Below are 24,668 nucleotides of genomic sequence, written 5' to 3'. Positions count from 1 at the left end.
ATAGCGCATAGCTCGCATTACTTCTGCTTTTATTTGTGCCTGATTGCTGTTTAAATTTATCGTAGCGCTATATTGCTGATTAAATTTATCATAGCGCTATACTGCCAAAGTGCGCATTAATTATTAATCAATAGCGCTTTGCTGCCTTTGCCTGCTTGATCGATTTGTGCCCGATTGTGCTGGTGCCATTGCCCATTTCCTAGCCATTATTCAGGTTGTGCCCCAATCTCGTCGTGTTAGGCTTTTGGCTTGCTGCCATTTTGTTGTTTGTTGTTGTGCCTCCCAGCCCAGCTCTCCACCCCGCTCCCGCCTCCCAGCTGCTCCTCCCTCGCCCCTCCCCCCTCCACTATCCACTTATGACAGATGCTTTTGCGCGCAGCGTACACGCGCAGCGGACGCGCCCTATGCGCGCCGAAGGTGCGCCAAAGGTAAGACCGTCTACGCCCGTCCGCGCCTGGACCGCGCCCAGCGCCAGACACCCTGGCCGCCACAAGACCCACTCCGCCCGCCTAACATACAACGCAGCTACCCTCTCAGCACTTAACCCCGGCCTACCCCCAACCTGCTACCAAGCCGCCCAGGTCACACCCATGGACCCTTCACCTGCCGCTCCTGCAAGTTCGACTGCATCAGGACCCACACCAAATCCACTAACTCCAATCAGAGCTCCGACACTAACCACCTGAAATGCATCCTGCTCAACACACGTTCGGTCCACAGACACGCCATTGACCTTTGGAACCTACTGGACACTACATCGCCGGACGTCGCCTTCCTTACGGAAACCTGGATGAACACCTCATCAGCTCCCGACATCGCCATAGCCATCCCGGACGGCTACAAGATCATCCGAAAGGACCGCACCAACCAAACAGGAGGAGGCATCGCCATCATTCATAAGAACACCATCCGCATCACGACCAGTTCCGACGACAACCTCGCAGCCGCCGAATACCTTCACTTCCAGATCCACACCGACCCCAAGACCACACTCAGAGGTACCCTCATCTACAGACCACCAGGACCCCGCACACAATTCAGTGAAGACATCACTGACTTCATCAGCCCACACGCCCTCCCCTCCGAGGACTACATTCTACTGGGAGACCTCAACTTCCACCTGGAAAAGAACAACGACAGCAACACCACCACCCTACTGGACAACCTCGCCAATCTCGGACTCAAACAACTTGTGGACACCCCCACACACTATGCCGGCCACACGCTCGACCCAATCTTCACTTCCAGCAAGCACATCTCCTTCAATCACACCACAGCTCTCCATTGGACAGACCACAGCTGCGTTCACATCATCTACAAAAAGACTACGACCCACAACCACCCACAACCAATCCCCCGCAGAAACTGGAACAAAATTACCACCGACCAGCTCTTCACATCACTTCACCAAAACCCTCCTGCTAAATCATCTGACCCAAACCAAGCAGCCACTAACCTCACACAATGGATCACCCACAGCGCTGACGAATTAGCACCCTTGAAAAAACATCAAATCAAGCAAAATAGCAAAAAAGCCCCCTGGTTCAATGATAACCTTAAGAAATCCAAAAAGCTCTGTCGCACCCTCGAGAAAACCTGGAGAAAAAACCCTACCACTGACAACCTGACTACCTTCAAGAACGCCACCCGCAAACACCACCAACTGATCCGATCCACCAAGAAATCAGCATTCAAGGATCGACTCGACAACAACACCCACAACAGCAAGGAACTATTCAACATCGTCAAGGAATTTACCAACCCCACCGCCGGCACCAACGACATCACTCCCTCCCAAGACCTCTGCGACTCCCTAGCCTCATTCTTCCACAACAAAATCGCCGACATACATAACAGCTTTGAAAACCATCCCGGAGACCAGTCCACTCCACCCACCTCCGAACCAAAACCCCCCTCCAACAACCTCTGCACCTGGAACACAATCACCACTGAAGACACCATCCGCCTGATGAACTCCATCCGGTCAGGATCGCCAACCGACCCATGTCCCCACCACATTTTCAACAAAGCAGACTCCATTATCGCACCCCATCTCCGAGACGTCATCAACTGCTCCCTCAACTCCGCTACCTTCCCGGAAAGCTGGAAACATGCCGAACTCAGCGCCCTTCTGAAGAAACCCACAGCAGACCCCACTGAACTTAAGAACTACCGCCCCATCTCGCTCCTCCCATTCCCTGCCAAAGTCATTGAGAAAGCTGTCAACAGTCAGCTCGCCGCCTTCATCGAATCCAACAAATCCCTCGACCCCTCACAGTCCGGCTTCCGAGCCAAACACAGCACCGAGACCGCCCTCATCGCAGCAACAGACGACATTCGAACATTACTGGACAACGGAGAAACAGTTGCCCTTATCCTACTTGACCTCTCCGCAGCCTTCGACACAGTCTGCCATAGCACCCTCATACAACGCCTCAGCAACGTCGGAATACAAGGAAAAGCATTGGACTGGATCACCTCATTCCTCGCCGGAAGAACCCAGAGAGTCCGCCTCCCCCCTTTTAGATCAGAGGCCAACGAAGTCATCTGCGGCGTACCACAAGGATCATCACTCAGTCCCACCCTCTTCAACGTTTACATGAGTCCCCTCGCATCCATCGCGCGCCAACACAACCTCAACATCATCTCCTACGCCGACGACACTTAGCTGATCCTCTCCCTCACTAAAGACCCAAACACCGCCAAAACCAACTTACACGAAGGAATGAAAGATGTAGCCGAGTGGATGAAAAACAGCCGTTTAAAACTGAACTCGGACAAAACGGAAGTCCTCATCTTAGGCTCATCCTCCTCTGCTTGGGACGACTCATGGTGGCCACCGGCCCTGGGAACCGCACCCATACCAACGGACCACGCACGTAATCTAGGCTTCATCCTGGACTCCTCCCTCTCGATGACCAGACAAGTCAACGCCGTATCTTCATCATGCTTCAACATCCTACGCATGCTCAAAAAAATCTTCCGTTGGATCCCCACCGAAACAAGAAAAATGGTCACCCACACACTGGTCACAAGACTGGATTACGGAAACACCCTTTACGCCGGAACCACAGCCAAACTACAGAAAAAACTCCAACGCATCCAAAACGCTTCAGCCAGACTCATACTGGACATCCCCCGCCAAGCTCACATTTCCGGCCACCTGAAAGACCTCCACTGGCTCCCCGTCAACAAGAGAATAACGTTCCGTCTCCTCACCCATGCACACAAAGCCCTCTACGACCTAGGACCCGAATGCCTCAACTTGCGCCTGTCCTTTTACACCCCCACCTGCCAACTACGATCGTCCAATCAAGCCCTCGCAGCAATTCCGCGCATCCATAGATCCACTATGGGGGGAAGATCCTTCTCCTACTTAGAGGCCAAAACCTGGAATTCCCTCCCTCCCCCACCTCCGCCTTACACAGAACCACCTCTCCTTCAGAAAGCAACTAAAAACTTGGATATTCGATAAGTAAAGTACCCCCCCTCCCTCAAGCGCCTTGAGACCCTCTGGGTGAGTAGCGCGCTATACAAATGTTTGAACTTGAACTTAAGTCCAAATCCAGTAAATAACGAAAGGAAGGTTCCTCAGTTTGATCTCTTTATTCCATTACGTAGTAGGGAAAACAGTACTGCCGACGCGTTTCGTCCCAGTATGGGACTTCTTCAGGGCTGTTAAATACAAACATATAGACATACATATATAAAAACGTCTACCACTATCCAAGACATCATGTTCAAACATACAAAAGAAGACAGAATTTTTTTTGTTTATAAATGTGATTTAAAAAGTTCCTAATGGACAGTTTTATTTGTTTACTATAATACATGAACAGACGGCTCGACAGCTAGACATTGGTGATTTTTTATGATTTTTTATCTCAGTTTATCTATTTTTCAGTGTTCAGGCCAACAATTAGGAATGTGCATATCGAGGGGGCCATAGTCCCATATAGCTTTTGGAAAGACATGATCCCATTATCACATTTTGTAATATAGCTTTGTAATTCCCCTTATACTCCCTACACTAGAAGAAGGCTAGGGGTGAGTGTACAACTATTTACAGTGTTTTCAAAAGAGGGGGAAGCAAGAGTATAGTTTATATACATAGCTAATGCGGAGAAAAGAAGAAACTTGTGTTAGTCGGAAGAGGAAGGATACAAGGAGAGCGAGGAGAGAGGAAATCAAGTTAGAGCCTAAATCAACCATATTGCCCAGGGCTCTCACAGGTGGGCAGCGGACATATTAAGAACCCCTTCTTAATATACTTAATACATTATGATAACCTAATTTATATCTAAGGTTTGCATAACAAAGAAAACATGCATAAATTAACGCACGATAGTCCATCAGATTCGTACCTACCGATATATAAGGAATTTGATGTATCTCCATAAGTAAAGGAGGCTATGAGAAGTGCGCAGCGCAAAGGAAAGTAGAATCGTCCATCAAAATCTAGAATAAAAGTAGTCACAGAAGGCGTCAGTTTCCCTCACAAGGATCCACATACTAAATATAATAGGTACTGGTGCAAGGTCCTATTTCTCCACACTTACATGTCAACGACGATATGAAGGCCCTCTATAATGGAGTCACGGCTAGTCACAGAGGGTATGACACTCAACCTTCAGATATATGGTCAGGGGGGGATTTCATCTATATGTTACACAAGAACAGGTTCCAATCTATAAGAAAGATGATATGGGCCCGTTAGCTAGGCCCCAATAAGATGTGGCATTCAGAGAAAGTCCTATCATAATTGCATAGGGGTAGTTACTGCTAAAGCCAGGGGCAGAAGGGTGGTAGTAGTAGTACAAGTTGATGGAGGTCCCGTCGCTCCACATTTACAATTAAAAAGCGTAAATAGGGGTCGTTACTGCTAAAGCCAGGGGCAGAAGGATAGTAGTAACACAACGCGTCGCTCCACACTTACAATCTAAAAAGCGTAAATGAAGTCGTCCAGTTTGAATTCACGGCTAGTTCCAAGAAGTATGATGATCGACCCACAGATATGAGGTTCAAAGGTGATATTGACTACGTTTTGCGCGAAGTTCAATTCCAATCTATAAGTAAAATATATATATATTTGAACCTATGAGCAAGGCACCATTATGATATGTCACTTAATAAAATATGATTATATAAAGACTGTGGCTGCTCGTCATCTATTTGTCAGAAAAAGCCCTCGCTTCTATTAAGACTCTGCAATCTTACCTATAAACTGTTACAAATGATAGATGCAATCCATCAATACGTTATTATTGTATAGAGACTGTGGCTGCTCTTCATCTCTCTGGAATTTGCGTAAGAAAAACCCTTGCTTCTATTACGACTGTGCCATCTTACCTAAAAACTGTTACAAATGGTAGGTGCAATCCATCAATACATAGCTTCTTAAACAAGGCCCGATAAGGTGAGGGAACCAGGATCTGTAAAACGGAAAGGTGCCTGTGTCAGCAGACATCCCTAGGTATAAATGTCCGGTGTTAACACCTCCTAGACAGAACTCTTTTTCCCTTCCAATTATAAAGTAAGGGAAAATAGGAGATTGTCATCTCAACCTAACCCCAACTTTGAATACAGCGAAGTTATGGACAGTGATGCGGTGTATCCATATTGTGCAAATTTATAAAGGATAATCCCCAACTCACACCAGACTCACACCCCTCCTACAGAGAGCATGTGATCGGTAAGTTCCGTCACATCCTGGGTATTACAAAATGATCCCACCCATTGAAGTCCAAGATCGAACAATGAACCCAGCGAACACTCAGGTGACCAAGGTATATAACCTCGGCATATGTGCCATGCAGGGGGTTACGATAAAGATCAGATAGGCCACATAAGAACACCTAAGTTCAAAAGATGCGAAGAGTTGCATCCTGATGTGTCACTCACCGCAATGTAATAGTCACAATCGGCAAGCAACGTCCAGATCTGTCACAACCACGAGACTCCTTTCAGCACCGAGTAACCCCAGTTTCAACAAGTGGGTTTAAATACTGCGCGGCACACAGAAAAAAAAATTGAACATCTGTGCAAAACAAGCGTGGTGTCCAAGTCATGTGACTCTTGCCACGAATTTGGTGGCCATCTTGTAATGTTTGACATGCAAGTATTTGTCTAGAGATCTGGTGTCTAGTACAATAGTACATCCTCCCATGTATGAATATGTGATGGTCCTATATGGGTAAAGAAATGTGTTACATAGCGAGGAGGTCGTAAAACGTCCGGGTCCTAGTAAAGTATGAGAGCTTCATACTTATAATGCCTTGATTCCCAAAGCGTCTAGAAGCCCGACAGTGCGACACAGAAAAATCCCCAGTTACTCTAAATAGACGACTGATGCTTCAATAAGACTTAGACACAATAAAGGACACTCTGTAAAAATAATTGCCGAAGCAAAGAGTATTAATAATGTATTCCCTCACAGCCTGCACGGTCTTTCAAAAATGGTAGAGCCACGGCGGCCATCTTAACCTAGTCTGATGCCGAGTTTGAGCGTACTCCATATGTGGACAATGTAAACTAGACCAGTCATAGCCATAACAGCTAAATAGCTGACGGGGCTTGAGGAGTTTCAGGATCCAATGTGACAATGTACTTAACCACAGTACTAAGTATTCCTGGGCTCTTAGGAATTTTTGTCCCATTCTGTTAATGCTTCATCCATTTGGAAAATCCATTCGCTAGAAAAGGCAACATCATTAATCCAACGTTTGTATATTTAAGGGTAGATTTTAGTAAAGCTCTAATACAAGACGATAGAGTCAATTCATAAGATATAGAATAGTGAGATGAACATGGAAAATAATAACAAAAAGTGGGAAGGGGCTCAAGATAGAAACAGTTGAAATAGGTTCATACTGTATAAATGATGTGAGAAAAGTACAGAAAATGATAATGGCATAATAGATGAAATGTAAGCCAGTATGTGAAGCATTGTAGTCTTGAAACACAGAGCAGGGATATGAAGGTAAATTTCGGCATCAGGAGGACATTGTACAAATATGAGCCCATATTTGTTAGCGCGGGGAGAGAGGAGTGGGGTCATCAATATTTTTTTCATTACACAGTTCACAACTGATGAGGTAGGCAGAAGACAATGGTATTACTAATTATTTGGTTACAAACAAGTTAGCCATCCTTAAGTTACACATTGCATAGCTAAAAGGTGCACTATACAGACCTAATTCACCTAATTTCTTCTTAGGAGAGTATCCATATGAGCCAAAGTTGGGAAGGAAGTAACAGATTCCATAAGCAGATAAGAACACACTCATTTGACCTGGTCAGATTATTGCAAGAAATAGTGCATTTCATCATCACTATTGTGACCCAGTTCAACACTTCGCAATCTACATATCCAACCTGCTTCTTTTCTTCTCAAGGTCAGTTCCCCTATTCCCACCCCTTGGGTGGGCAGGTACATGATCTATTCCCATAAACCAGAAATCCTCATCCGCCGTGCGGTTTTCCTGCATATGAAAAGTAAGGGGGTATTTGAGGTCCCCATTGCGCAGCGCTCGTACATGCTCTTGTATTCTTATCTTTAGAGCTCTTTTAGTGCTGCCCACGTAGATTTTATCACATGGGTAGCCTAATATATACGTCACATATTTAGTATTGCAGTTTATTCGATGCTCAATAGAATATCTGCGTTTGGTGTTAAAACAGAAGTCTTTGGTTTTATTTCTACCTAGTCTGCACACATTGCACTCTCGGCATGTGTAAAATCCTGTTGTTGTAGGGGCTAGCCAGGTCTATTTTTTTGGGGTCGTGACATAACTGGGGCACAACATGTTTCTTACATTTTGGCCCCTTCTGTATATCTTAATCAAAATACGCATCATGTTGAAGGAGACATTCCGGAGGTTTCCCTCCCAGTCCTCCAGTTCTTATACAAAATGTGATAATGGGACCATATCTTTCTAAAAGCTATATGGGACTATGGCCCCCTCGATATGCACATTCCTAATTGTGGGTCTGAACCCTGAAAAATAGATAAACTGAGATAAAAAATCATAAAAAATCACAAATGTCTAGCTGTCTGTTCATGTATTATAGTAAACAAATAGAACTGTTAATTAGAAACTTTTTTAATCACTTTTATAAACAAAAAAAGTCTGTCTTCTTTTGTATGTTTGTACATGATGTCTTGGATTGTGGTAGATGTTTTTATATATGTATATCTATATGTTTGTATTTAACAGTCCTGAAAAAGTCCCATACTGGGACGAAACGCGTCGGCTGTACTGTTTTCCCTACTACGTAATGGAATAAAGAGATCAATCTGAGGAACCTTCCTTTTGTTATTTACTGGATTTGGACTTATAATCGCTCCATTTCGAATTGTGTGTTGTGGTGTGGTTCACCCGTGGTTTTGTATTTGAACATATTTCCTTGCATTATTGTGATGGAAACGTCCAGATTAAGGAGGGATCCATAAACTTCCTACAACCTACCATTACCCCACTTGTCCCGATAAAAACGCTACCCCGCTTGTGTGACTCGACCTACTGACCGCAAAAAGAATGGATCAAACCAGGGTCAATGGAAGTCTCACACAGGAACTTCAATTGACGTAAGGAAAAAGCTTGTGGGATTCACCCAAGTTACACCACCTTGGAATCCCCTGGTTGTCTGGTTTTCATAAATGTCTGTGATTGGTAGGTTTCCATGGGTGGAGGCCCAGCACGGCCCCAAATACAGTAGCTACCACTAACGTAGAGCTTTAGTGCCTTTTGTGTAGTGGTCTCTTGGCCCACCACACAAGTGGGTGTACCATTGTTATCTGGAAATGTGTCAGAACTCTGGGTGGTGAAAAATGTGTGGATCACCACAGATTCCGGACCTTTGCTGCATTGATATGTGTTTTTTAAGTCAATGTTTGTGGTTTGCAAGGGATTTTGGGTAAAAAAACTTGGTTAGAGCCACAAAAGTCACCCTTCCGTGGATTCCCCCAGGTGTCTAGTTTTCATAAATTTGCAGGCTTGCTAGGCATCCTATGTGCCAGCTGAGCTAGGGAACAAAGTCCACAGCCACCCACTTTGCAAAAAAAAAAAAGAGTCCGTTTGGGTGGAAAAATGTGATGTGTCAATATTGCGTTTTGGGCCCTTTCCCATCGCAGGCACTAGGCCTACCCACATAAGTGAGGTACCATTTTTATTATGAGACTAGGGGTAACGCTGGGTGGAAGAACATTTGTGGTTCCTCGCAAATACCAGAACTTTCCATCACAGAAATGTGAGCAAAAATGTGTCTTTTTAGTCAAAGTTTGAGGTGTTCAAGGAATTCTGGGTAAGAAAACCTGGTGAGAGCTGGCTAAGCTGGGGGTCCTAAATTCAGAGCTACTGACACTACAAACAAAGGACATTTTTCAGTGGAAATGTGATGTGTCCATGTTGCATTTTAGCCCCTTTCCTGTTCCGGGCCTTATGCCTACCCCCACAAGTGAGGTATCATTTTTATTGAAAGGCATGTGGGAACATAGAATTATGTAGCCTTATAGTATACCGGCTATTAAAGGCCCGCTCCAGCTTTAACAAGGGAGCGGGACTTTAATAGCCGGTATAGCCCAGCTATGAAGAGCTATAAGAACATTCTGCCACTAGAGGGCAGAATGTTCTAACAAATAAAACAAAGGCTTCAGGGAGCGCGAGGGGATTGAAATCCCCTCTGGCTCCCTGAAGCCTTTGTACACTGCCAGAGCTGTGAACAACGAAACATTGTAATGTTGGAGATCCGGGTTTATACCAGCCATTATAAGCCCGGGGCTATTCCATTTTTTCAATGGAGCTACCAACATTCCAATGTTCTAATAGAACATGTGTTATTACCAATTGGATTTTGCTGCATTTGTGCCTTCCAAATGTAAGACAGTGTGTAAGAAAGAAGCCATTTTGAAAAATGCCTTCTGAATCACGTTAGTATGGGTGCCAACAGATTCAGAGATGTACATATATCCGCTGTTCCTAAATTCCATATCTTGTGCCCATTTCAGAAATATATAGGTTTTCTTGATACCCATTTTTCACTCTACATAGTTCACCATAGTAACTGGTCAGTACTCCGTAGACAATGAAAAAACATTGTATGATGCAGCTCAGTTGTTGACTCTGGGTACAGCGAATTCTCGGAGAAGCTACAAACCCTATATATCCCCACAGCTTGAAGGTTCTTGCAGATATAATGCGATATTGCTTTTGTAAATTGACCATTGTGACAAAAGGCTACAGATGAAAACGTTGTCACAAATGTATGTTTTTTCCTACTCATTTTCAATATTTCTTTATTTCAATAGCTAGTTTCTTTGGGAAAACCTTGAGGGATCTACACATATGACCCCTTGCAGAATTCAGAAATGTGTCTGCTTTTTAGAACTCAATAGCGTTCCTGGATCACCCATTGGTTACACACCGGTTTACCCTATAAACTGGAAGTAGGTTGAAAGCACAAAAATAGAAAAATCGCCAAAACTGTAGTAAAAAAGTTATTTTTTCATTCAGCGCTGCATGTTCTTGAAAGCAGGAAAGATCGTTACTTAAGAACAGCAAACTTTTCATTGATGCCATTTTTAGGGAAAAAAACACAGACACACTTTTGCGGTGCACTTTTTTCCTATTTTCCCAGAAAACTAAAAATGTTGCTATATTTCGCCCATTTTCTCAGGGAATCCACAAATCGTGTGTACCTTTAAAACCCCCCGGATGTTGCAAAAATAGGATGCAAATTTGGCGCGGATACCTTCTGGGGAAAAAAAGTTATGGAGCTCTAAGCGCGAAAGACCTTAACAGCGAAAAACGAATCAGCACTGGGGGTGGGGCAGCTCCAGCTATTCAGGGGTTAATATTGTATTTGCCCTGCTGACTTATGTTAGGCTAGTAGGCACAAAACTCTTCAACAGAGATTGGATGCACTCACTGATGCAGTGTCAGCCAAGCCAAGGCTTTTAGCCAACAACTTCTTTCCTTTGAGGGCCTGCAGTTTTGAGTTTCCCGTTATTTCCCAGTATGGCCACTTGGCAACCGTGCACCATACGGTGTGGGCATATACATTACTCTATACGGAGGTTGGGGGGAGGGGGGAGGGGGGTCGTGTGTGTTTGAAGTTTGCTGTGTTTTTGGTAAAGTCTTACATTTTGTGATGGGGTGTGAGCCTCTGTAGGGAGAGGTATCTGGAACGTTATGGAGGTAGGTGCTGTGTATAAGCGTGGATACCAAGTGCTCGCTCTGTGTAAGTTAAGCTTTCTGGTGAAAAGTAAACCGTGTGGAAGATTGTTTTTCAGAGGTTCTGTACTTAAACTACAAACTTGAGATGGCCTATCTTTCTGCTGGGTCAATCACCAGGAGCTGGTTTCGGTCACTGGAAGCAATGCCAAGCACGTACGCTAACAATGGCAGGCTTTCAACCCATATGTAGTAATGGACTGTTTTAAATTTCCTCAGATTGTTAACCTGCAAAGTAATGCTCATAAAACGTATGTTAAATCGCAAAATCGAGGTATTCAAGTAGTATACAAGCGGATAAAAGTATGTACTCTGGTAAAGAAAAAGAGTCTCACCTTTAAAACTTCAAAATTGGATGTTCTGGCTAAGAAATCCTCCCAAGATTTAACAGTCAATTCATTTTGTTTATGGTTAGCTTGCATCTACAGGATGAAAGTGATATGTTTTATTGTCAGCTCAATAAAAGCCAAAAGTGAAAACAAAATGAAATAGGAAGCATACTAAACAATTACAATGCGAATTGAGATATTGAATGCAGTTTCAAATATGTGCATTGGTCCGTACCACAAGTACAATACCCCATTAATTGAAATCAGAACTGAAATTCAGTCAATCACCACAAATATCTTCCAATAAATGATTAATAAATTATTACTTAATCCTTTCACTGCCAGTTTCTCTATGTGCTCCATACCTAGATGGTTTACCATATTCACAATGATGTAGTTCAATCATGTTTTAGTTTCTTTGGTCCTCAACTAAGAGCCCCCAGTAATTTCACATGGGTCTGGTAATGGGAACTATTGGGCCTGTCAGAATAATAATCATTTCGGGGTGGGGAAATTACCGGGATTTTAAAGGGCGTCATATAAAGAGAACTTTGTTTTGTAAAATAACCGGACATCAAGATGTGGAAAAGTAAATTTTGCCATGTTGTATGTGCCTACGTGTTCCTCATCTTATGCTATATGTGCATGATCGATATGCATGTATTCCCCTCTGATCGATTAAAGACGCAATTACAGTTGTGTCCATCTCTAGTATGCCAGTTTCCAGTCATCGTGAAAACAACGAATATCAGGCCTATGTAAACCTACGTTGCCATATGTCACAGTGTGCACGTTAATTCATTGAATTGTCCCCGTTTCTAGGCCTCAAAAGGGCCCGGATTCAGATTCAGCTCCAGTCTTCTGAACCCTCTCCGAGGAGCGATACAGCCCCCACCTGCATCCCTGACCCTTAGCTTACTTCATGCCTCGCAGTGCCCGGCCCGGCCTGGCTCTGCCTCCCAGTCTGCCAAGAGTATGTTATGCTTCCAGTTATCAGTCCAGCCCTCCTTCTCTGCATTCCTAAGCTACTGAATCGCATCAATAGTTTCCGTCATGGTCTAGCCTTTCTGTCTCCATGTAAGAGAAATACTGTATTAATATTCATAGAATATTCCTCACACACGCAATACATGTAGAATTATGCATGCACCAGTCTTAGAGTCTATTAGCTTTTGCCCTGATAACTTTTGGATTCTATCAACATGTACTCTAAACACCAGATACCAGATATGCCTTGGGTACATGTTGCTCTGACACTCCAGACTTTAGTCTCCTCTTCTAGCGCAGAAGTCATAGCCCCCAGTTCTCCCTGGTAACACGTCATTGCCCGTTTTCACGCACCACTAGGTTAGAGGTCCCAGCTGCTCAGGTAGCCCCCTCCATGTTTCCGCCCCGTTTATGACACTTCTGTTACGTTTACATCACATGTCTATGTACACGCCCTGTACACGCCTTCTTGTTACATCATTTTGCCCTTATCTTTCGCGACTGCTACAAGAAACGCCTACTGCTACGCCTACTGTATTGAATGTAATGAAATTGTTTTGATATATATACTATGAACTGTTACAAAAAGTTACCCCAGTTTCCCTTGTCCCTTCCCGTGCAGCTGCCGTCCCGTGCTTCCAGGCTGTTCTGTCCTTTTCCCTTATGCCTGATTAAAGCCTGAAGACTCAAGATACCTCGAATCCTGACTCTTATTTATTGAGCTACCTGTTTTATTGATTGTATTGAAAAATAGTACCGGTAATTAATTATTTATTTACCACATAATGGCGCCTGAATAGGAACTTGCCCTTTCCCCACGCGCCGGAGAAGCCACGCAGGCCCCCTGATCCTCTGCAGCCGTGACGGAACCATACCGTGCACGTGCAGATATTTCTGCTTCAAGTATCCCTCAGGCCCACGGAGGAGACGGAGGTTGCGGTCCAGCATCCAGACGAGGCGGTGAGGAACGCGGCGAGTCCCGACCAGAGCCCAAGCCGAGAGTCCAAGGTCCGAGGTATCCGGAGGCCCACCTGTAACTGAAGTCCGAAGTTCGTAGTCCGTCGTCGTAGCAGTCCAGTCCAGTCCGAGGCCTTCCGTTCTTTCTGCCCGGTGAGTACCGTTGCTGGGGTAGTATCTAGACAGGGTCAATTAATTTGTCTCTGGTCCGTGGGTTTGGGTACACAGATCCAACACGAAGTGTTCACCTAGGTGGACGCGGGTCCTGACGTGTCTCTTTATGGGACCGGTAAGTTTCGTGCTGTTTTAGCAGTGCATCTAGTCATTCTAGTAAGTTCTGTTCTCGAGAAATTCATGTGTTCTGTTCTCAAGTATACCAGGTAGTATTCTGTCCGAACTGTTATTTTAAATGTTATTTCATGTGTCTTCAATGTCGTGGTATGAGTGATTTGTTTTTCCAGTTATTATTGTGTTTACCGTTTATTGTATTGTGTCCAGACTTCAGCCTAAACTATGCCTCTATTCTCGAAGTTACGTCAGTTAAAAACCAGAAAGGGATTGTTAGAGGAAGCAGTTCCTGTCCCGCCTAGGGACAGTCCAGGTCATTTTATGTATCATAAGCATGGCTTAAGTGCCATTTTATATCTAGACTTATGGGTGGAGTACACCAAGGAATTAGAGGAGAAATATAGATGGCCCGTATCAGGTACATGGGATGCCGAGTGCATCATGCGAGTAGAAGAAGCATTATGGAAAAAGAAATCCAGACAGTCCCAGAAAGATGCCATCGAGTTATGGCGCAAAGAATCTCATAGAAGAACCGAAAAAGAAATCAGGAAAACAGAATTAAGTAGGGAATCCTCAGAAAGAGCCCAAGAAAGGGAATTAATCGAAGTAGGTGAACGAGTTAAAGCAGAACAGTCAGACAGACAGAGAAATGCCCTTATTAAGGGTATGTATCCTCTTCTTGCCGAGGGCTTGCCGAAAGCAACCCCGGAAGCACCATGTAATTTTCCGCCGCCATTAGTTCCGATTAAGTTACGTCACAAACCAACCGCAGCTGATATTTTTCTCTCGTCCTATTTGGACGACACAGTCCCAGCATATGCAAATCCTGTTCCGCCAGCTCCCGTAAATAATGTAATTCCTGTTCCTCCAGCCAACGGGGCACCCGTTACAGCACCTGTTACGGTACCCCCGGTCCAGCCTACAGTACATGTACCCGCTACATCAGTCACTCTCCCAGCACGTACAATACCCGTCGACGATTCTAGTCTAGGGGCCACGGGGGGAAGTCCTCCTGGAACCCCGCCTCAACACAGACGTGTAACATTACTCGAGCTACATGCACGAGCGTTACAGCGTTCGCCCAAACTTCAGTCAGTCGCAGATATCAAGCGAGCACTTACCGAATGCCGTTATGATCCAGTCCCAGGCGATGATGATATGGTCCTGTATTCATTACGTGTAAGACGGGTGACCGAATATTTGGACACCCTACCGAATATGAAAGGTTATCTAGACAGAATATATTGTTTCATCCGTACAGGAGTAGATCCAGGAAGTATTGGCGATGCCATGGTTCAAAGGAAAGTCGAGATTCAACTCATGCTTTTAAAGTTTCTAATTAATTGTTTAATAAGGGAACAAGATTATCCGGATAAAGATCCGGAAGAAATGAAAGTCCTGACCAGGTGGAGTGACCATATAGCCGAGGGAAGACACAAGACACAGAACTGTATAGAGAGTATGTACAAGAAAATCCGTAAGGAAATAATAAAGATACACGAGAAACGAGAAGCAGCACAAGTAACCGAGAAAGAAGACAACTCTTCTACTGAAGAGGTAGACGACGAGAATCCCTCCAGAATAGCGTATGTAGGTAGAACTAGACTTCCCGACCGACATTCACGCCTAGATCACAAGAAAGTTTTCCCTCCTCCAGCACCAGAACAAGGTTCTCTTGAGCAAGTATTTCAAGCTACCGATCACATTCTGAAATCACGAATCGGTTATAGTGAACTGAGTACAATGCATGAACAAGAACTAGCTCGATCAGCAGTCCGATGGACTACTGATTCTACCACTTTTCCAGACGAAATAGTGGCACAAATGTTTCTGAAACTGCCCCCAGCCGAGCAGCGACTGGTGGGTATGTATATGATCCAGCACCTCATTACATTGTATGAGGGACAGCATTCTGATCCAGGTCCGTTACATGATGTTCTGAACGAGTTACTCCAGTATAAATGGAGAGGTCTAGGTACCGATTTAATTAGTATCATTCTAGAACAGCGCCACAAATATCGAACGTTTTTGAATCCGCATTTTGTTCATGTCTCACCTCCAGAAAGTAAATCATTTTACATAGATAGACAGCATCCGTTACGAGAAGTACACCCAGTTAGGACAGCGGGTGGTGAACTAGAACAAGTATTTGTTTACACCCCTATCACAAAGATAGAACTCTTAGAGATGAAAAAGTTAATTCCCTGTCACGACAAAGATCCAGCAGGGTTCCATCGAGAATTAAAAGACATGCTCCGTATGGGAGAATACACTTATCCTGATATCATTAAAATGTTAAAGGTCCTGTTGCCCGCAGGGGTATATGAAAAACTCAAGGAAAAAGAATGGGAGGTGGGAGAGAAAAAGATAGATTGGACAGCTTTAGAAGCTGAAGATAAATCACGAGTACCAGGTACCGGTCTTGGGGGTAAAGTTAAAGAATTGCCCGAGTTATTGATACAGGTTTTGCCAAGGTTACTAGCCACGAAAAAGGAAGATTGGGATGCAATCTCAGCTTGTAAACAGAAACAGGATGAAGACACGAGTGATTTTTATTCTAGATTTGAAAAATGTTTTATTATTAATAGTGGTCTGAAAACGAGTAGTGAATCGTACCCTCATCTTTTTGTTACCAAACTAGTCGAGAATTCAAGTCCACAAGTTAAAAATCGAGTATTGAAAGTCGAAAGTACCTGGCAAGCTAATACTCCGTCACAGATGCTTCAAATGCTCCAGTATCACCAGAATAGGATCAGGGAAGAGCAAGAACACGAAAGGAGACGTATGAAAGACACGAAAATGAAAGTATTAGTTGCACAATCTGTTCCACAAGACAGTCAGAAGAGGGGTCCGAATCAAGCCAGTCATCCTACAGCTCCCGTTAAAGGGACATGCAATTATTGTAAACAGCCAGGTCATTTTATAAACGAGTGTGCAGTTCTGAAACACAACATAGCTACTGGTAAGACTAAAGAAAGACCACGTCCGCCTAGACATGAACAAGTTTCACAGACTTCTCAGCCACCACAGAATGCACAACAGACAGTTCCAGCACCGCAGCCTATTGCTGCAACACAGCATGTTACACAGCAAATGTACCAGTATGCTCAGACAGAGTATCCAGATTATCAGCCTTATTCATGAAACAGCCTAGAGAGGGAGGTAGGCTTGCCTCTCATCGAGATACCTGTAGATCAAGAGGGTCCCTATGTACACAGTCAAGTATTAGGGAAAGACAGAAAGTTTTTGATTGATACAGGGGCAAGTAGGACTACTATCAGTCATGACGAGGTTCCAGGGGCTCCGCTCTCAGGCTCTAAAAATGTTTCCCTTGGATTTTCAGGAAAGCCGATTGTTAATGAAATTTCGAAACCAGTTACTCTAGAAGTTGGTCCCTTGTCCCGAACCACTGATTTGTTACTCACGAAATCATGTCCAGAAAATTTGTTAGGCATTAGGACACTAAAAGAATTAGGAGCGGTAATTTGCTGCTCCCCAGAAGGGGTCCGATTGTTCCTGAGAGACTTTAAAGGTCACTATGTATTACGTGATTTTGATCCAAGATTATTGAATGTACCACAGCATTTATGGGCGCAAGGTCCAACTGATGTAGGTTGTATGCATATCACACCCCATCGTGTGACTCTCAAGCAAGGTATAGTTTTGCCACGAATCAGACAGTACAGATTGCCACCTGAGGCTGTAGCAGCCTTATCCAAAATTATTGACGAGCTCATTGCTCAAGGAGTGGTTGTAGAAACTGACTCCAATGTATGTAATTCTCCTATCATTCCAGTCTTGAAACGTACTGATCCAAATGCACCCCCAGTATATCGATTAGTGATTGACCTTCGAGAGCTTAATAAATGTATCATTCCTCAGTATCCAGTAGTCCCAGATATTTCATCCCTTTTGACAGCCATTGATTCTGAAGCTACATTTTTCACAGTTATCGATCTCAAGAATGCATTTTTCAGTGTCCCCATTCATCCAGACAGCCAGTACCTTTTCGTTTTTTGTTTAAATGGAAGGAGCTATACATTCACACGAGCTCCTCAAGGTTTTACAGAAAGTCCTAGTATTTACAGTCAAGCACTTAAGAGACAACTAGACAATATCCGCATGCCAACTGACACTGCCCTGCTCCAGTATGTCGATGATCTACTGATCACAGCCCGTTCTGAACGTGACTGCGAGCGAGCGTCACTTACAGTTCTGTATTTTCTGGCCGAGCAGGGGCACAAGGTGTCCCCTTCCAAATTACAATTCTGTGTCCAGCAAGTGGTATACTTAGGACACTTGCTGTCCAAGTGGGGTAGGCAGTTGACACAAGACTGTATCCAGTTAATAGCGAGTCTTCCACAGCCCAAGACACAGAAGGAGGTACGAGCTTTTATCGGCCTCACTTCTTACTGCAGACAATGGATTGCTCAGTATGCATTTCTAGCCAAGCCACTGATACAGTTAACGACACAGGAGGCAGCCGTATCGACTGTCCTCCCTTGGACCCAGGAACATACACTTGTATTCAATGAATTAAAGAAAGCCTTATGTCAAGCACCTGTTCTAGCGACACCCAACTACAGTAAGCCTTTTACACTTTTTGTTACAGAACGTGATGGTACCGCATTATCTGTTCTCACACAAGATCAAGCAGGACAGTACAAGCCCTGTGCTTATTTTTCAAGCACATTAGATCCAGTAGCCCAGGCTCTGCCTGCGTGCCTCAAGTCAGTTGCAGCCACAGCTCTAGCTATCAGACAAGGTGATTCCATAGTGTTAGGACACTCCCTGACAGTACAAGTTCCACACTCCGTGGAAGTTCTTCTAAACCGAACACAGACTCAGCACTTGACAATTGCACGTTTAACAGGTTATGAACTTACACTGTTCCAGCCACACATAGAAATCAGACGCTGCAACATTCTAAATCCTGCTACACTGTTACCGTCAGTTACTTCAAATCCTGCCACACATGACTGTGTGGAAGTTGTTAACACTATGACAATGCCAAGACAAGACCTGACAGACATTGCATTACCTAATCCCGACCTGACACTTTATGTGGATGGTTCATGTATGAGAACGAGTACAGGAGAACTAGTAGCCGCATATGCAGTGACTACTGACACCGAAGTTATAGAAACACATCGTATTGACACCCTGTCTGCTCAAGCAGCAGAGCTGGTAGCTCTGACCCAAGCCTGCATACGTGCCAAGAACCTGAAAGTAAACATATATACAGATTCACGTTACACATTCGGAGTCGTACACGACTTTGGAGTGCTCTGGCAGGAGAGAGGTTTCATGACTTCTCATGGAACCAAGATTCAGCATGGTCTCCTCATTCAAGCTCTGTTAGATGCAATACATTTACCGACAGCTATCGCTATCATGAAGTGCAAGGCACATACGAAAGTCACTGACATCATTTCCCAAGGTAACGATCTAGCAGATCGAACAGCCAAGCTTACAGCTCAGGCTTCAGACATTCTAGTTAACACGACACAGACACTCACTCCAGATCAGACTACTTGTATGACAGTTAAGGACCCTACACAAGATGTCATAGACATACAGTTACATGCTACTCCCGAAGAAATCAAGAAATGGTCCGAACAAGGAGGGGTCCAGACAGATCAAGGGTGGTTGACGAAGGGAAAAGCCACATGGTTTCTCCCCGACTCTATGGTTCAAGTCATTATTAATACCGCACATAGTCCAGCACATCTAGGAGAGAAAGCTATGTTAGACAGTATTCAGAACCTTTGGTTCAACAAACACTTACGAGCTGCAGCCAAGCAGAAAGTCCGTACCTGTATGATATGTTGTCAGTTCAATCCAGGTAAAAGTGTCCCGGTGGAACAAGGTGGATTCCAACCCCCTGACCACCCTTTTGAAGTCCTCCAGATGGATTATATTCAGATGGAGCGATGTCGAGGTTTCAAGTATGTCCTCGTAGTTGTATGTGCTTTGTCCAGGTGGACAGAAGCATATCCAGTTCCAGATTATACAGCCGCGACCACTGCCAGGCAGTTGGTTCGTGAATTCTTTCCCCGCTATGGACTCCCTAGGGTCGTGTATTCAGATAACGGCCAGCCATTCTCATCCGAGCTCATGAAACATGTTTCCCTTCTGTTAGGGTACCAGTGGAAGTTCCATTGTGTACGCCATCCTGAAGCAGCCGGTCTCGTAGAGAGACATAATCAGACTCTGAAAATCCGCATTGCTAAAATTTGTAGAGAAAAAGGTGTAGACTGGCTAGTAGCTCTGCCAGTTGCTTTATTTTTTATGAGGATGGTTGCACATTCCAGATCAGGTCTGTCCCCGTATGAGGTCGTATTCGGCCGCCCCCCAAACATGTGGGGTACACCTAGACCCCGCAGTATTACCGATGTTTCCAGTAATATGCTGACAGATTACCTAGCTTCCTTGATGTCTGCCCTACACTCTTGTCGTTCACAGGTTGCTGCCGCATTTCCAGACAACACCGAGGTGAAACCGCATGAAGTCGTTCCCGGTGATCTCGTATTCGTGCGGAATTTTGATCGTTCAAGTCCGCTGGAGCCCCGCTGGAAGGAGCCCCGCCTCGTATTGCTTACAACAAGGACTGCCGTAAAACTCGAGGGGAGAAAAGGATGGGTCCACCTGACCCACATAAAGAAATTCCATGGACTACCAGAAAAGACTTTTGCTAAGGACTACCTCATTCCTAAAGACTGCCTAAAAACAGACTCTGAACTCAAAGTTCCCCTGTTAGAGAAAACTCCGCAACAGGAGTATAAACAGAAACTCCGGTCTAGTAAAATAAGTCAGCCAGTTTAATTGTCTAAGTCCCTCTCGGGTGAAACGGTTAGACAGGTCCCTGACATGTATGAGATAGACCCCCATAGTGAGAGAGTTAGTCAAAACTCTAAACGATGTATTATTGTTCTAAGTTTTCTATTATTTTTAAGTCTTATGGTTACCTGCACAAGTTATGCTTTACATTTATGTTTTCCAGTTTCACATGTACATATGTTTTCTAATGATACAGTAGAGCACACATTTAGTGATCTGCCTCCTCACGAGCTATCCTATCGTCTTGCTATGCGAAATAACACATTCATTAGGATGTTACACTATTCACATCTGACCAGCAATGCCACTAATTGTTGGGTATGTGGTCGACTCCCCCCTTTTCAGACACCGAAGGGAGTTCTGCCACTCTTTCCCTATCCGTTTTCACATAATGGTTCGTGTGGAGCATGGTCCACTTTAACGTCATCCTCAACTGATATGTCCCTTCTGAATAGAACATGTTTTCCAGACAAGCAAGGTCTCTCCCATAGAACAGGGTTAGATCTAGAAAATGAAGTATATGATTTAGGTAATTATTCTTCGAATTTCATGGTCCTGAATGTTCAGTCAGATACTACTCCAGATTTGCCTGCTATTTCAGTACTACCAGTCAAAGGCGAATTATGTGTCAGAAAGAATGGTTCCGCACATGTAGGACATAGTGATTGTACTACTACTGTCGAGTATAGTGACAGTGGGAAATCTATTTTCAAAGCCTCACGTCATTCTTATTTTGTTTGTGGTCAGACCGCATATGTTCGTCTGCCCCTCGATTGGGATGGAACATGTTACATTGCCTTCCTACTGCCACCAGTTTTTCTAGCCCCATCTGATTATCACAGAAACACACATCTAGTACACGTCAGACATAGAAGGGAGATCGAGTCCCCAATTGTCGATCAAACTGAAACTACTCTAGAACAATATCAAGACTTCAATAAAGGTTTCTTCTTCTTTATAGGACCTATCCAGAATAGTAAGTTAATACGTAGGTTAACCAGAACCCTTGAAGCAGTAGTGAATGAGACTACTTCCGCTCTAGGTAACTTAACGGAAGAGCAATCTGCTATGAGATTTGTCGTGCTCCAAAATCGTCTCGTTCTTGACGTCATATTGGCCGATAGAGGAGGAGCATGTAGAGTCATCGGATCTAGTTGCTGCATTTTCATTCCTAATAACGCGCCGTCTGTTTATTCAGCTATAACCAGACTTCATAAAATTGCCCATCAGTTACACCAGAATCCAGGCACCTGGACATGGTCCGGTTGGCTCTGGAGTATCATATCTGCTTGGGGATGGAAAGTATTGTCATTCCTAGGTGTAGCAGTAATGATCATATTCAGTTGCTGCCTCTGTATACAATGTGGCCCTGCGATTTGCGGCATGTGTGCTACCTCTTGTATTCCTAGTCCTAATTCCCGTTCCAAGACAATTCGACACGAGCAAATGATGCTATATGAAATGATAGATAGTATCATGAATATTGATGTTTCCTGATGGAATCGTAGGGCACAAGGAGGGAATGTGGAAAAGTAAATTTTGCCATGTTGTATGTGCCTACGTGTTCCTCATCTTATGCTATGTTATGCTTCCAGTTATCAGTCCAGCCCTCCTTCTCTGCATTCCTAAGCTACTGAATCGCATCAATAGTTTCCGTCATGGTCTAGCCTTTCTGTCTCCATGTAAGAGAAATACTGTATTAATATTCATAGAATATTCCTCGCACACGCAATACATGTAGAATTATGCATGCACCAGTCTTAGAGTCTATTAGCTTTTGCCCTGATAACTTTTGGATTCTATCAACATGTACTCTAAACACCAGATACCAGATATGCCTTGGGTACATGTCGCTCTGACACTCCAGACTTTAGTCTCCTCTTCTAGCGCAGAAGTCATAGCCCCCAGTTCTCCCTGGTAACACGTCATTGCCCGTTTTCACGCACCACTAGGTTAGAGGTCCCAGCTGCTCAGGTAGCCCCCTCCATGTTTCCGCCCCGTTTATGACACTTCTGTTACGTTTACATCACATGTCTATGTACACGCCCTGTACACGCCTTCTTGTTACATCATTTTGCCCTTATCTTTCGCGACTGCTACAAGAAACGCCTACTGCTACGCCTACTGTATTGAATGTAATGAAATTGTTTTGATATATATACTATGAACTGTTACAAAAAGTTACCCCAGTTTCCCTTGTCCCTTCCCGTGCAGCTGCCGTCCCGTGCTTCCAGGCTGTTCTGTCCTTTTCCCTTATGCCTGATTAAAGCCTGAAGACTCAAGATACCTCGAATCCTGACTCTTATTTATTGAGCTACCTGTTTTATTGATTGTATTGAAAAATAGTACCGGTAATTAATTATTTATTTACCACAAAGACACTGAACATTTCAAACTCTCACAGCATCAGAACACTGCAAACACACAAAATATCAGGTCACTCACAGCATCACAACAGTCACACAGACATGTACAACATGATGTAAATCACAGCACTGTCTACTCATAATATGCGGATTTTACAACAAATCAGTGCTTAATTGGAGCCTATGGCTGCAGGTGGGGCCCACTAGCACTCATTTTTGGTGACTGTCACTTTTTTTGCTCATCAGACTTTTACATAGAGGAAGAGAGAGAAACACAAAAAGGGGGAAGGTGGATGTAGAGAAAAAGGTAAAACAAGAGAAAAAGAGAAAAACAAGTGAGTATAAGAACCCACAAGAGTGAGATAAAGGGGCAGGGAGTGCCTGGTGGTGTATTTGAAGGAGGCATGTGGTGGAATCATAACTATGCAGCCCTGGCTTTACGCATCCCAAACATTTAACAGCATCTTTTATGGCTGTCTGAGCAACATTCTGGGGCCGGCACTAATTATTTTACAAATTAAGCACTGATACTAGTCCATCTGCAACATCAAATTCAGTGGGAGAAACAAAAAATTCTTCATCTCCAGTTTCAAACATCCCACCCCTTCACAAGTGTCATATTTATAAGCACTTTTAAAACCTGTACTTGTAAATTCTGACTCATGGTAAACTTCCAAGACCTTTCAAAACGTCAACTTTCCAATAGGAAAGTTTACAAATAACTAAGGCCCATATACATCAACATTGCCATTTGCGATTCCTTATTAGCGGAAAAATAAGGAATCGCAAATAGCTATGCATGAAGAAATTGCTAAATAAATTGCGATTTCTTATTATTCCTTAATTGCGACTCGCAAATTGCGAATCGCAATTAAGGAATACCTCCCCATTCATTCCTATGGGCCTAGAGGCCCATAGGAATGAATGGGAAGACATTCTCAATTTGCGATTAGCAATGAGCGAATCGCAAATTGAAAATGCGATTTCAAGGGTGCACGGGTGTCCAAAGGACATCCTGTTGCACCCCTGAAATCAATCTGTGCACATATGTTGTGCACACACATGCCCTAAGGGCATGTGTGTGCACAACATGAAACTTTGAAAAATGCACAAAAGTGCATTTTTCAAAGTTTTCGAAAATTACCATGAGGTTCAACCTCATGGTAATTTGCTCCCCCTAAGTGCGAATTTGCAATTTTTAAAAATGTCATGCATTGCATTTAAGAAATCGCAAAATGCGATTCTAAATGCAATCGCAATTTGAGAATTCGCAGATATTTGAGAATTCTCAAATTGCGAGGGCCTTCACCCTTCATGCATCCCAAAAATTCAAATTGCATTCGCAAACGGCCGATTTTTGCGAATCGCACCATTTGCGAATGCAATTTGCAATGATGCATGTGCCCCAAAAAGTGTTGGATTCCACACCAGCGGTACAAAAGAGATACAAAAGAGGGTGGTGATGGACGGAGCATCTGAACCAATCAAACACTCACACCCAGTCAACAGATCTGGGTTTAATCCATCACCGTTCACCGAGGCACAGGGTCAGACTGATTTGCATATGGCTTAAATGCCATAAACCGGTCCTCGGAAGCTTGTTTCCGGTCCAGAGAAGGCATGGCTTGGCAGTTCGGGCTGGACTGTTCCCATGAGGCACAGGTTCAGAC

The 24,668-nt window shown here is 44.1% G+C and overlaps 1 protein-coding gene across 1 annotated transcript in view; it reads right to left on the bottom strand.

Annotated features, from left to right (window-relative positions):
* The window catches only part of CFAP69 (cilia and flagella associated protein 69), a 599,649-nt gene that overhangs the window by 35,632 nt on the left and 539,349 nt on the right, over nucleotides 1-24,668 (bottom strand). Inside the window, exon 21 of the mRNA XM_078663586.1 lies at nucleotides 11,567-11,653. Coding sequence (XP_078519712.1) covers nucleotides 11,567-11,653 — 87 coding nt within the window. The remainder of the gene's footprint in view (nucleotides 1-11,566; nucleotides 11,654-24,668) is intronic.

Source organism: Lissotriton helveticus, chromosome 10, assembly GCF_964261635.1.
Source record: "Lissotriton helveticus chromosome 10, aLisHel1.1, whole genome shotgun sequence".
Taxonomy (NCBI): domain Eukaryota; kingdom Metazoa; phylum Chordata; class Amphibia; order Caudata; family Salamandridae; genus Lissotriton; species Lissotriton helveticus.
Note: the sequence above shows the minus strand (reverse complement) of the source record. Positions and strands in the feature narration are given on the sequence as shown.